General features: G+C 40.5%; 1 protein-coding gene across 1 annotated transcript in view; it reads right to left on the minus strand.

Moving 5' to 3' along the window:
- Nucleotides 1-14,274: 14,274 nt before the first annotated feature.
- CNST (consortin, connexin sorting protein) overlaps nt 14,275-14,693 on the minus strand; it is an 85,960-nt gene continuing 85,541 nt past the window's right edge. Inside the window, exon 11 of the mRNA XM_052654016.1 lies at nt 14,275-14,594. Coding sequence (XP_052509976.1) covers nt 14,389-14,594 — 206 coding nt within the window. The 3' untranslated portion in view covers nt 14,275-14,388. The remainder of the gene's footprint in view (nt 14,595-14,693) is intronic.

The following is a 14,693-nucleotide window of genomic DNA, read 5'->3' on the forward strand; positions in this document are numbered from 1 at the left end:
CTCCCCCACCCTCCCCTTCCTGTCCTTTTGCCAATTCATCACTCTGCACAGAAGGGAAGCGACCAGATGGATTTTGGCCACCGCTAATGTACTTCTATTTATGAGTAATCATTTTAAACAGAAAATGGGGTTTGCTGTCCTGAGAGAAGGTCAGACTGAAAAGACCAAAGCTCTCATCCTGAGAATCTGGTTTCACTGAGTGAAGACGAAAAGGTAGAGGGGCTAAAAGGTAGTTGTTGGTGAAAAGTGGTGGCAGCCGAAAGCTAAGGCTATGGATACACCAAATGGAAAAGCCATCTTTTGTCATTAGAGGAGGAAATGAATAAATTAGTTTTGGCTAGGTACAACCACCCCACTCATATATCTGCAACAAGGGCTCAATAAAAACTAGATGACCTAGGAGCTAAACAAAAGGAGCAGTAGAGACGATATCTTCTATTTGAGTTATTGCTGTTGTTCAGTCACTCAGTCGTGTCCGACTCTTTGTGACCCCAAGGCAGCACACCAGGCTTCCCTGTCCTTCACTGTCTCCGGGAGCTTGCTCAAACTCATGTCCGCTGAGTTGGTGATGCCATCCAACCATCTTGTCTTCTGTTGTTATTAGGTGGTGCCATCTGAAAACCAGGAGTAAAACACAATTCTGTGAATTCAGATTGTTGACAGTCACGAGCACCGTAGGATGAACATCACACAGATCCACATTCGGAAGGTCTTTCGCCTCAGGTAAAGTACTACATTACTTTTTTTGCATCACATTCTAAGCTCGGATTAAATTCTCATTTCTGTGTTAGATTGAAAGCACTTTAAACTAAGACTAAGTTTTGAGTACTACTTGTGTGTGCGTGCTCAGTTGTGTCCGGCTTGTTTGCAGCCCCACAGACTGTAGCCCGCCAGGCTCCTCTGTCCATGGGGTTTTCCAGGCAAGAATACTGGAGTGGGTTGCCATTTCCTTCTCCAGGGGATCTTTTTGACCAACAAATTCTGGCCGCTTTCTACCCTTTTGTAGACAAACGTTGATTTTAATCACTGAGTTGATGTGCTGTCTTCTGTTTATACACCAAGACATGGCAGGTACTGAGGGAATCCAGAAAGGGGGGCTGAATGCTGCTCCCCAGAGCTCCTCGCGCCTAAGCCACTCCGCTTCTCTGGCTCTCGTGAGCCCCTCCCTCTCGTCCTCGGTGTCTGTGCTATGCTGTGGCACCGATAGGGGTTGCCTTCATTTAGTAAACAAAAATATAGGATGCCCAGTTAAATTTGAATTTCAGATAAACAACAAACAATTGTGTCGTACAAATTTGTCTCATGTGATAACCAGCATCCTGTATTTTATCTGGCATCCCTAGGCTATGTTTAGATTGTCTGCCAGGAAAACCTCTGCCTTCTCACTAGGGTCCCCTACAGTCCATTACACAAGACCTGCACACCAACTTACCCATGCCTGTGGCCTGCAGTATGTAGTAACTGCCTCTGCTGTTTTTTTCCCACATGTAAGACCCAGAAGGAAAGTTATGACCAACCTAGATAGCATATTGAAAAGCAGAGACATTACTTTGCCGACTAAGGTCAGTCTAGTCAAGGCTATGGTTTTCCCAGTGGTCATGTATAGATGTGAGAGTTGGACTGTGAAGAAAGCTGAGCGCTGAAGAATTGATGCTTTTGACTATGGTGTTGGAGAAGACTCTTGAGAGTCCCTTAGACTGCAAGGAGATCCAACCAGGCCATTCTAAAGGAGATCAGCCCTGGGTGTTCTTTGGGAGGACTGATGCTAAAGCTGAAACTCCAGTACTTTGGCCACCTCATGTGAAGAGTTGACTCATTGGAAAAGACTCTGATGCTGGGAGGGATTGGGGGCAGGAGGAGAAGGGGACGACAGAGGATGAGATGGCTGAATGGCATCACTGACTCGATGGACATGAGTTTGAGTGAACTCTGGGAGTTGGTGATGGTCAGGGAGGCCTGGCGTGCTGTGATTCATGGGGTTGCAAAGAGTTGGACACGACTGAGCGACTGAGCTGAACTGAACTGAACTGAACTGAAGACCCAGAGTGGACTTCCCTGGTGGCTCAGTAGTAAAGAATCTGCCTGCCAATGCAGGAGTCACAGGTTCAATCCCTGAGTCAGGAAGATCCCCTGGAGAAGGAAACCCACTCTAACCCACTCTAGTATTCTTGCCTGGGAAATCCCATGGACAGAGGAGCCTGGTGGGCTACAGTCCATGGGGTCACAAAAGAGTCAGACACGACTGAGCAACTGAACAACAGCAAAGACCCAGAGTAATCGTGATCGAGGGTACAATCGTGATCGAGGGTACAATAGTGATAGTGATCGAGGGTTCAAAGTTGTAGGTAATAAAAACAGTAGGAGGAGGATGCAGCGGCACCCCCAGGAGAAAGGCTCTGTAGATATTTCCAACTTCATGTTCAGAAGTGGAGAGTCTTTGACTTATTCTCTTGATTTTGACCTTAAGGAAGTCACTGGAACACCTTGGATCCCAGCTTCATTTCTGACACAACAATGCCCGCCTGATAACTCTAAAGGAACATGGTTTTAAAGAGCCAGGCAATACTTACATACAAGAGCTGTTGCATAGCTAGTTTTTCCTCTTCATTTGCAGGGAAGAGACACTTTCCAAGGTCACCAAGTGCCAGGGCTTCTGGAAATGGAGCATTGATTGGGAGAGGGATCTTGGTGATTCCAGACGTTTCCGCTCTCTGCTCTGGAGGCTCCGTTGTTTGGGGGACTGCAGCCTATGTGGTTTCTCTGATGTCTGCTCCACTTCTCCTCCTTCCTATTTGCCAGGGCTGGATGCAAAGTCTGGACCCCAAATTCTAAGGACCTGAGAGAGGATCTGCTCAGGCAGATACTATTAACTGAAACTCCCGATTCGATGTTGTTTTGGAGACTAGACATGTGTCCGGATCACTATCCTTCCTCATGTTCAGGCTTGAAGGAATGCATCAGGCTGGGGCACCAAGCCCCAGATCTAAAGAACTGTGGCCTGAGTTTCAGGATGATGGGACACAGCACTTAGCACTTTGTTGAGAAGGGACCACCTGGCAGTCTTTTCCTCCAAAGGGGCTTTGGGCACAATGGGCACTTCAAGTCTCTGAGTGGATTTCCACCTCTTATCCTCACGCACAGCTTCAAAGAACCTCCGCCGACCCTGATGCCACCATTGCATTTATCCACCAAATACAGACTTCCAAGTGGTCCTTCCTCCATGATGGCAAATAGAAAACTTTTGGTTATTCAAAAGATCATGAAGTTACGTTAGAAATACAGAGAAGAAGGGGCACTTCCTTGGTGGTGCGGTGGCTAAATGCTACACTTCCAGTGCAGGGGCCCTGGGTTTGATCACTGGTCAGGAAAGTAGATCTAACATGCCAGAACTAAAGACCCCAGATCCCGTGTGCTGGGACCAAGACCTGGCACAGCCAAATAAATAAATAAAATACCTTAAAAAAAAAAAAGAACTATATAGAAGGGGAAGCTGACTAAACAGCTAGTTCCTGTGATCTCATTCATCCAGATTCCAACTGTGGGGACTGCCTTCCTTCTTTGCCTTTTATTTACCACTAAACTATCGTATATCCCAATCTCCTCTCTAGTGATGGCTGAACTACTTTTCCTATCTACATAATTTAGTTTTTCAATCAAGAAAAAATGAAATTAAAGAAAAAGCAGACTGCCTATATTTATAGTTGCTTTTAGACGAAGTTCCTGTCTGGACCAGAAGCTTAGGCAAGGATTTTTTTTTTCTCTTCCTTGTTTAGTTTGTGCAGATCTTGTCAACCCTCCAATCTTGTACTTGGAAAATAACAACCAGCCATTTATGGGCTGTCATCATTCTGATGAATGATATGAGCCTTCTCTGTTCCCTAAGTGCATATCTTCTTCCTGACCCTTGATCCGAGGCAATTAAGAAAAGCAATAAAATCACAAAACCTCACTCTTGATCAATGTATTCCAGCCAGAGGGAGATCAGTTTGTCCTTACAGAATACCTATAATTAGATTGGGTTTGAAATTTGGACTGCTGTATCAAGTAGAAAAAAAAAAAGCATAGTCTTTTTTCTATGCATTTTTTAAGCACAGAAAAAAATCACTATCCCAACATTTCTGAAAGAGCCAGAGAGATCCAAAAGCTGTGAACAGACTTAGGACTGAAATCAAGGCATTTCGAACTAAGGAGCTTATTGTGACACTTTCTAAGTAGCCAGTTGTGTAGTAGTTAGGTCTTGTACAAACAAGGGGTGGTACTTGGAAGTCACCAAAATTTTTGTGTAGCCCAAATAAGCAACAACAGTGAAAGGGAATAAAGTATTCTATTAGCAAGGATTCCCTTACCACTCATGATACCTTGAGATACTGTGAAGCTACAAACTGAACTTTTTTAATAACAGTTTTATTGAGGTATAATTTATGCACATAACTGCATCTATGTAAAGTGTACAATGCATTTTGAAAGATGTAGACATCCATGAAACTATGACCACAATCAAGGTACATTTCTATCAATTTCAGAAGTTGCCCTGTGACCTTTATAATCCATCTTCCCACCATCCTTTGCCCCTCAAGGATCTGTTTCTGTCACTATGGGGTTAGTTTGCACTTTCTAAAATTTTATATAACCAGAAACATACAATATATAGTCTTTTCTTCCTGGCTTCTTTAACTCAGAATAGTTAGAGACTCAACCATGTTTGTTTATGTATCCATAGTTTGTTCTTTTTTATTGCTGAATAATATTCTATTGTGTTAGTGATGAACTACGGGGTGTTTCCATTTTTTGGCTATTATGGCTGCTATGGACTTTTGTCCATTTTATCTCTCTTAGGTAAGAACCTAGGTGTGGAATTGCTGAGTCATGCAGAGATCTGTACTTAACTTTATAAAAAACTGCCAAGCTGTTTTCCAAATGGTTGGTACTGTTTCATATTCTCCCTAGTTGTGTATGTGAATTTGGTTGGTTCACATCCTCACCAACACTTGGCAGCAAGTGTGCACACATGCATGTGTGGTAAAATTTGTGTAACATAAAATTTGCCATTTTAACTATTTTTAAGTGTACAATTCAGCGGCAATAAGTATATTTGCAAAGTTGTGACGCCATCACCACCATTACCTTAAAAAAATTTTTTTTATCCTCCAAACAGAAACAGTTAAGTTTTAGCTTTTACATTTAGACCCATATAACTTTCCTTTCCCTCTTCCTTCAGCCCGTTAACCGTTGTTCTACTTCCTGCCTCTTTGAACTTGTCTATTACAGATATTTAAGTCAAATCACACTATTTGTTCTTGCGTCTGGCTTATTTCACATGACATGTTTTTGAGGTTTGTCCATGCTGTGTATGTACCATTTCATTCATCTTGTGGCTTTGATTTGCATTTCCCCGATGATCAATGATGTTGAGCATCTTTTCATGTATTTATTGATCATTTGTAGATCTTCTTTGGAGAAATGTGTATTCAAGTCTCTTGCCCATTTTAAAATTGGGTTGCTTGTCTTTTTGTTGAACTGTCAATGACCTTTCTGTATTCTGGATATTTAACCTTTACCAGATATCTGAATTGTACATATGTCCTCCCTTTCTGTGGGGTGTCTTTTCATTATCTTGATAATTTCCTTTGATGCACAAATTGAAAAACATATTTTTTGAGGAAGTCCTATTTACCTGTTTTCTCTTTTGTAGCTTGTACTTTTGGTGTCATACCTAAGAATCCATTCCCAAATTCATCGTCATGGAGATGTACCTTATGCTGTATACACCCCTAAGAGTTTTGTGGGTTTAGCTCATATTTAGATTATCGATCCATTTTGGGATGATTTTTGTATATGTTGTCAGGCAGGGGTTCAATTTCTTTCTTTTGGGTGTGGAAATCCAGGTGTCCTGAAACTATTTCTTTCCTCACTGAATGAACCTGATGCCCTCATCATAAATCAACTGGGCAAAGAGGTACAGGCTTGTTTCTGGATTCTTAATTCTATTCTGTTGGTCTATGAGTGAGTGAGTGAGTGAGTATGTGAAGGTCACTCATTTGTGTCCGACTCTTTGCAACCCCATGAACTATACAGTCCACTGAATTCTCTAGGCCAGAATACTGGAGTGGGTAGCCTTTCCCTTCTCCCGGGGATCTTCCCAACCCAGGGATCAAACCCAGGTCTCCCTCATTGCAGGCGGCTTCTTTACCAGCTGAGCCACAAGGGAAGCCCCCATTAGTCTATAGGTCTATCTTTATGCCAGCATCACACGGTTTTGGTTACTGAAGTTTTGTAGTGAGTTTTGAAATTGGGAAATGTGAGTCCTCCAATTTTGTCTCTTTTTTCAAGACTGTTTTGGCTTTTTGGGCCCCCTTGCAGTGCCATATAAATTTTATAATTGGCTTTTCTACTTTGGCAAAATAGGCTCAAAATAGGGATTACATTCAATCTGTAGATCACTTTAGGTATTATTAACTTAATAATATTATCTCCCATTCATCAATGATACCTTTCCATTTATATAGATATTATTTCATTTCTTTAATAATGTTTTGTAGTTTTCAATGTACAATTTTCTTTCTTGGTTAAATTTATTCCTAGGTATTTTATTCTTTCAGATTCCACTGCAAATGAAATTGCTGTCTTAATTTCCTTAAAGAATGTTGAATTTTGTCAAATGTTTTTTCTGCATCAATTGGGATAATCATGAAGTTCTTTTTCATTATCCTATCAGTGTGATGAATTACATTGATTTTCTTAGGCTGAACCACCCTTGCATTCTTGGGGTAATGTCAGTCTTTTAATCACTCTAGCAGGCGTGTGGTGGTATCAGTTTTCATTTGCATCTTGATGACTAATGATATTCAGCAACTTCTCATGTGCTCATTGTGTATATATACACAATGCCTAATGTAAATAAATTTATCCAGTAAAGGCCTTGTATTCAGTACAGAAAGGGGTTTTCAAATGGGTTGTCATAATATTGAGTTGCATGAAATCTTTACATATTCTGAATACAAGGCCTTTACTTGATAAATTTATTGTGAATTTCCGACCCCCCATCTTCAGCTTGTTTTTTCATTTTCCTAACCATGTTCAAAGAGCATGTGTTTTAACAGTCCAGCTGATCAGCTTTTTTCCCCTTTTATGGTTTGTGTACTTTGTATTCTAAGAAATCTTTACTTACTCAAAGGTTGTGAAGATTTTCTGTTTTAGAAGTTTAATAGTTTTAGCTTTTGCATTTATATCCATTTATTTTAAAGTTAATTTTTGTTTTGTGTAAGGTAAAAGTTTAAGTTTATTCTCTAGTGAGACATAGAGTTGTTTCAGCATTATTTGTTGAAGACGTCCTTTCTACCCTAACTGCCTTGGCACGTTAGATCACTTGAACACATACACAGGGCTTTCCTTTTGCCAAACCACAGTTTTGAATATTGCAGCATTCAGTTTTGAAATCAAGTTCAAGTCTACCAGTTTTGTTCTAACAAGTTCACCGCTATCTTCTAGGTCATATGCATCTCCAAACATATTTTAAAATCAGCCTGTCCACTTCAAATTTTGATGGAATTCTAAGAGGGCCAGTGTCAGGTCTATTAGTTCAGTTCAGTTCAGTCGCTCAGTCGTGTCTGACTCTTTGCGACCCCATGAATCGCAGCACGCCAGGCCTCCCTGTCCATCTCCAACTCCTGGAGTTCACTCAAACTCATGTTCATGGAGTCAGTGATGCCATCCAGCCATCTCATCCTCTATCTTCCCCTTCTCCTCCTGCCCCCAATCCCTCCCAGCATCAGGGTCTTTTCCAATGAGTCAACTCTTCGCATGAGGTGGCCAAAGTATTGGAGTTTCAGCTTTAGCATCATTCCTTCCAATGAACACCCAGGACCGATCTCCTTTAGAATGGACTGGTTGGATCTCCTTGCAGTCCAAGGGACTCTCAAGAGTCTTCTCCAACACCACAGTTCAAAAGCATCAATTCTTTGGCGCTCAGCTTTCTTCACAGTCCAACTCTCACATCCATACATGACCACTGGAAAAAACATAGCCTTGACTAGACGGACCTTTGTTGGCAAAGTAATGTCTCTGCTTTTGAATATGGTATCTAGGTTGGTATCTAACTTTTTTTATTTAACTTTTCTTCCAAGGAGTAAGCATCTTTTAATTTCATGGCTTCAGTCACCATCTGCAGTGATTTTGGAGCCCAGAAAAATAAAGTCTGACACTGTTTCCACATCTATTTCCCATGAAATGATGGGACCAGATGCCATGATCTTCGTTTTCTGAATGTTGAGCTTTAAGCCAACTTTTTCACTCTCCTCTTTCACTTTCATCAAGAGGCTTTGTAGTTCCTCTTCACTTTCTGCTATAAGGGTGGTGTCATCTGCATATCTGAGGTTATTGATATTTCTCCCGGCAATCTTGATTCCAGCTTGTGCTTCATCCAGCCCAGCATTTCTCATGATGTACTCTGCATATAAGTTAAATAAGCAGGGTGACAATACACAGCCTTGACACACTCCTTTTCTTATTTGAAACCAGTCTGTTGTTCCATGTCCAGTTCTAACTGTTGCTTCCTGACCTGCATATAGGTTTCTCAAGAGGCAGGTCAGGTAGTCTGGTATTCCCATCTCTTTCAGAGTTTTCCACAGTTTATTGTGATCCACACAGTCAAAGGCTTTGGCATAGTCACTAAAGCAGAAATAGATGTTTTTCTGGAATTCTCTTGCTTTTTCAATGATCCAGCAGATGCTGGCAATTTGATCTCTGGTTCCTCTGCCTTTTCTAAAACCAGCTTGAACATCTGGAAGTTCGCAGTTCACGTATTGCTGAAGCCTGGCTTGGAGAATTTTGAGCATTACTTTACTGGCATGTGACATGAGCACAATTGTGCAGTAGCTTGAGCATTCTTTGGCATTGCCTTTCTTTGGGATTGGAATGAAAACTGACCTTTTCCAGTCCGGTGGCCACTGCTGAGTTTTCCAAATTTGTGGCATATTGAGTGAAGCACTTTCACAGCACCATCTTTCAGGATTTGAAATAGCTCCACTGGAATTCCATCACTTCCACTAGCTTTGTTCGTAGTGATTCTTTTTAAGGCCCACTTCACTTCACATTCCAGGATGTCTGGCTCTAGGTGAGTGATCACACCATCATGATTATCTTGGTCGTGAAGCTCTTTTATGTACAGTTCTGTGTATTCTTGCCACCTCTTCTTCATGTCTTCTGCTTCTGTTAGGTCCATACCATTTCTGTCCTTTATCGAGCCCATCTTTGCATGAAATGTTCCCTTGGTATCTCTAATTTTCTTGAAGAGATCTCTAGTCTTTCCCATTCTGTTGTTTTCCTCTATTCGTTTGCATTGATTGCTGAGGAAGGCTTTCTTCTCTCTCCTTGCTATTCTTTGGAATTCTGCATTCAGATGGTTATTTCTTTCCTTTTCTCCTTTGCTTTCACTTCTCTCTTTTCACAGCTATTTGTAAGGCCTCCTCAGTCATTTTGCATTTCTTTTCCATGGGGATGGTCTTGATACCTGTGTCCTGTACTATATTACGAACCTCTATTCAGAGTTCATCAGGCACTCTATCAGATCTAGTCCCTTAAATCTATTTCTCACTTCCACTGTATAATCATAAGGGATTTGATTTAGGTCACACGTGAATGGTCTAGTGGTTTTCCCTACTTTCTTAAATTTAAGTCTGAATTTGGCAATAAGGAGTTCATGATATGAGCCAAGGTCAGCTCCTGCTCTTGTTTTTGGTGACTGTATAGAGCTTCTCCATCTTTGGCTGCAAAGAATATAATCAGTCTGATTTCATTGTTGACCATCTGGTGACATCCATGTGTAGAGTCTTCTCTTGTGTTGTTGGAAGAGGGTGTTTGCTATGACCAGTGTGTTCTCTTGGCAAAACTTTATTAGCCTTTGCCCTGCTTCATTCCATTACTCCAAAGCCAAATTTGCCTTTTACCCCAGGTGTTTCTTGATTTCCTACTTTTGCATTCCAGTCAGGTCTATGGATCAGTATTATTTTCGTAAAATGAATTAGGAAGTCCATTTTCTCCTTCTGAAAGAGTGTTTTGTTGGATAGGTGCTATTTCTTACTTACATGACTGCTAGAATTTACTGGAGAAGCATCTAGATACGCAGTTCTGTGAGAAAGTTTTTCATTGTGCTATTTAGTGCTATTCAGACTTTAGATTTTGAAGAAGGCTCCTGCCAAGAAGCTTTTTACTCTTGGAAAGCCCATCCACTATTAATGCCACAAATGCTAACAAGAAGCAAAAAGTATTAGTTACCAGGATTTTGCCTGGAGAAGATTCCTGTCTATCAAGGTGCTATGCAGGTGGGCTAGACAGAACTTTATTTTTACTCCTAATGCCTGATACATGGTAGAAAGGAATGAACTTAAGCTTCCACCTCCATGAGTTGTAGTATTCTGTTTCTTCATTCTCCCTTCCCTTTCACAAATATATTTACCTTGCCAGATGCTAACTTCTTTAAGCTGGTACCATTTCTTGTTTTGAGAGCCCCAACACCCAGCTCAGTGCTAGGTAAACTGTAGGCATTCCAGTTTGTCAAGGTACAGATAACAGTTAACACTGTCGCTCATGGTACTGCAGTGTTTTTGGAGCAACAGGCAAGAGATTGAGTTTAGGACTTAACTCTTCCTAGGACTGCGAAGAAGAGATGTCTAGTAGCCTCCACCAAGAGAGACTGAAATGCTACCAGAATTCCTTAAAGAAAATTCTTTAGCACATAAGGCTCACTAATTTATCCTTGAGTTTATTAAAATATCAGCTGGCACCAGAATTTGTACCATAAACCTTAGATCACTCTTACTCTTTTTGAAGATGGAAGCAACATAATAGAAGTGAATTTATAATGGATTCTGAAATTACAAGGCCTGATTTAAGGGATGTATGCTTACTGATCTAAGCATCAAATGAATAAACGTGCAAAATCTATGTACACTTCATAAGTATACAAGCGTACTGAAAACGTTGGTTAGTTGTGTCCAACACCTTTGTGACCCCATGGGCTGTAGCCCACCAGGCTCCTCTGTCCATGGAATTTTCCAGGCAAGAATACTGGAGTGGGTTGTCATTTCCTTCTCCAGAGGATCTTTCTGACAGAGACTGAACCCGCATCTCCTGCATTGGCAGGCGGATTCTTTACCACTGTGCCACAAGGGTAAGTTAATATGAACTGAGCCCACAGAAATGAACAGAGTTATACAGGTCACGTTAGTGGGAACACAAACATTTAGTCTCTCTCTGGATTGGGGTTAAATGCCACAAAGTCAGCTTCAGCAATACAAGTACTAGGTAAAAGATTTCTTTTCTCTTTTCCCAATCTTCCCTCTTCATTTCTCAATTCCTATCCCTTTCTCCACCTTACCATTTCAGCAAGACCCAATTCACATCTGTCCTTTCAAAACAAAGCCTACCTCCAAATTTTAAATCCTCTTAGCATAATACACAAATTCACAACTCAATATAGTAAACCTCCCAGAGAGATTTGATTTTTAAATCTGAAGGAATGAATTTTTACAGTGAATTTCAGTGGCTGTTTCAGGCAGATGGGGAGATGTTTTAGAAGCACTGGAGCATTACGTAGGGACCTATTAGACTACCCAAAGTAATCTACTTGAGGGGCCAGAGACCAACTTCTGAAATTACTTTACTTTCACTTTAAATAAAGCGGTTTTTCTCAGTACCCAAGAGATTCAAATAAACTCTCTGAGACATTTTGTTGGTGTAGATTTTAAATTACAAGCTTGATCTGTTACCCCCAAATACAGGTTTTAAGGAAGATTAGTTACAAATCGTTGTCAGTACTTTCCAATGACAGGAAAAAATTACATGATAGTAAAACTGGATGAATTTTTATGTGAGAGATAACAATTCTCCCATCACCAGATGGAATTACTCCAATTCATGCAATAAATGACCATTACATTTTTAAAAGCTGCCCTAGTTTTTCTAGGTGAGATTTCATGCCTATTTTAAATCAAGACCTCAGTATGCTCTTGAGCTCAGCTCCCTCTCCATGGGACACAGTGAGGACAAGCGTGGCTTTCCTGAGATGCAGCTGCCTCCAGGGACCAAAGCGTCATCTCAGGTCTTTCCCCTCAGTGTGAAGGCACCCAGGAAATCCTCAGTTTCAGAAGCAATGGCTCTGGTGGCCAATGTAATACTACAGATTATTTAGAACTTCAATAGTGATCAAAAAAAGGAACAGGAAGGAAATTTTGACTTATCTTGACATAAAACCGGCAGAAATCAGCATTGCCAAATTTCTGTAACTAGAAATCATGAGGGTAAAACAGAAGAGGTTCGTCTATGTTGGGGATAGCCACACAGTAGACTTTGTGAATGTCTCTTACAGAACCACATAAGATAGTACCATCAGCATTTTATATATTTACATACAAGTTGAATACAAATTCTTAAAATTTATCATAGAACATTAAAATAATCTTCTAATAAAATCAGCCTTAAGTATAAGGAATCTAGATTTCAGTATCTTGTACACTTCTAAATAAATATCTTTGATCTATAATCCTTGAAAATATTATAGTTTATGGTGGCATGATAGAGACAAGTCAAACAGTATTATAAGTAAAAATAAAACATCAATTTAAAAATAAGCCTAAAAACACACTGAGTTGAAATTATAGAAAATCAAAACACTAAGTATACAGTAATTAAATATCAGGTATAACCAAATGCGTGCTAAACGACACAATTTCAACTTCTATAAAAAGCCCTTTAAAAATCATAAGTCTAAATAAATAAGCTGAAACATGAAGGGATGTACTGTACCAGCCAGTAACAACTAGTAAGAAAATTCTCTTTTTCTTTCAAATGATCCTAATGGAAAAACATGAAATAATGATCACTGCTAGAAAACTATAATCCATGTGTTTTGTTTCTTTTAGAATGCTATCAATGAGATAAAAAAGTTAAAGAAAGGCTTCCTAATCGTTAGATCACTGTACTTTCGGAAAGGAAAACTGACAGATTTAAATAAAAATCAGACATTTGTCTATTTAAGATATGATTGAATTTTCATCTAATGACCCCATATTAGGTCTGAATTAAGCCCATGATATGAATGCACATTCAAGCATCTGAATGTCTGATCTGTTAATACTGAATTATATATGATGATTTAATTTCATTCATTAAAGTATTAGTTTATTTTACCTAAGACCAGGATCAAAACATCTAGAGCAGGAACTAATATCTTATTTATCTTTGCAGAAGGGGTCTTAGATTCTCAGAACATAATAGGTGCTCAATAGGTCTTTACTGAATTGAGCTGAATCCGGCATTCATTACAGGAAGCATTGAATCCATGATGAAACTGGTTGCCTGAGACTCAGAGGGAGCTATTCAGTTTTATCTCTAGGCCTGTGATGAACTTCTGGCTAGTTAACCAAGTTAAGTGTCACTGTATCTGTCATAGTTTCTCAATTCAGGGCCAAGATTTCTATAATTCATCTGTTCCACAGTTAAGCCTTCTTGAAAGTTTTGTGCCTACACATTTGTAGTCATGTTGAAAGAATATTCTTCGTTATTTTATGTTGGGTTTTTGCTTATGATAACTGTCTGAAACACACACATACACACACACAAAAAAAACCATTTCGCAAGTGGAAAACAGAATCTGGAAAGAGTGCACAAAGCCTAAATTATATAGCTCCCAACGTGAACTAAAAAAGACACTGAAACCATAAGGAAACGCCTTTTCATTACACACAAACTTATTGCGGGATGGCTGGAAGCAATGTCTTTGGACCAACAACTGTAAATCAACAGTGTCCTTTAACCATTAGCTTAGTGAAGTGAAGAAGTCGCTCAGTCGTGTCTGACTCTTTGCGACCCCATGGACTGTAGCCTACCAGGCTTCTCTGTCCATCGGATTTTCCAGGCAAGGGTACTGGAGTGGGTTGCCATTTCCTTCTCCAGGAGATCTTCCCGACCCAGGGATTGAACCCGAGTCTCCCGCATTGTAGGCCGATGCTTTACCATCTGAGCCACCAGGGAAGTCAACCATTAGCTTGAAGGTAGCCAAAAATGGTTTGGCTCCAGCACTGCCCTGTCTAATTCTGCTCAGTGTAGCTCATTACACTAGGAAGCAGCGAGGGGGAGGTGGACATGCTGTTCAAAGACCATTCCCTCCATCCACAGTGCTCAGATCAATATCGCTTCATTATGTGATTATTCTGAGAGCTCCTCTGGATTGCCATTTACAGTTGCTGTTTCTGATGTTTGTTGTTCCTCTGTGGGGAGGCGGCGGGGGGGCGGGGGGCGGCGCATGTTACAGAACTCCTGAAATAAAAGCTGCTTAGAAAGTCTCCCTCTGTGATGCTCACTGCCAGCATGCCTGTCCCTCGTGAACGCTTGCTAGGAGAGGTAGATCCAGTGTTTAAGTTCCGCTATTCCCTGTAGTAACTTAGTGTAATAGAAGTCCATGTTGTCTGCAAAGTCTGTACAAACGGGTGACTCCATGTCACCAAAAGTGCAGTATAACGCAGTTCCTCCCACACTAAGCAAAACCGTCACTATGCACAGCAAGACCAGTAAAATACAGGAACCACCTCCAACTTCATCTGCAAACAGGAAAACAGAGTAAGGTTAAGCTGACACAAGAATCAAATTCTAGTATCTTGCCTCACCGATTAAGATAACCAGATGTTTGTAATATTAGT

This window comes from Budorcas taxicolor, chromosome 16, assembly GCF_023091745.1.
Source record: "Budorcas taxicolor isolate Tak-1 chromosome 16, Takin1.1, whole genome shotgun sequence".
Lineage (NCBI taxonomy): Eukaryota > Metazoa > Chordata > Mammalia > Artiodactyla > Bovidae > Budorcas > Budorcas taxicolor.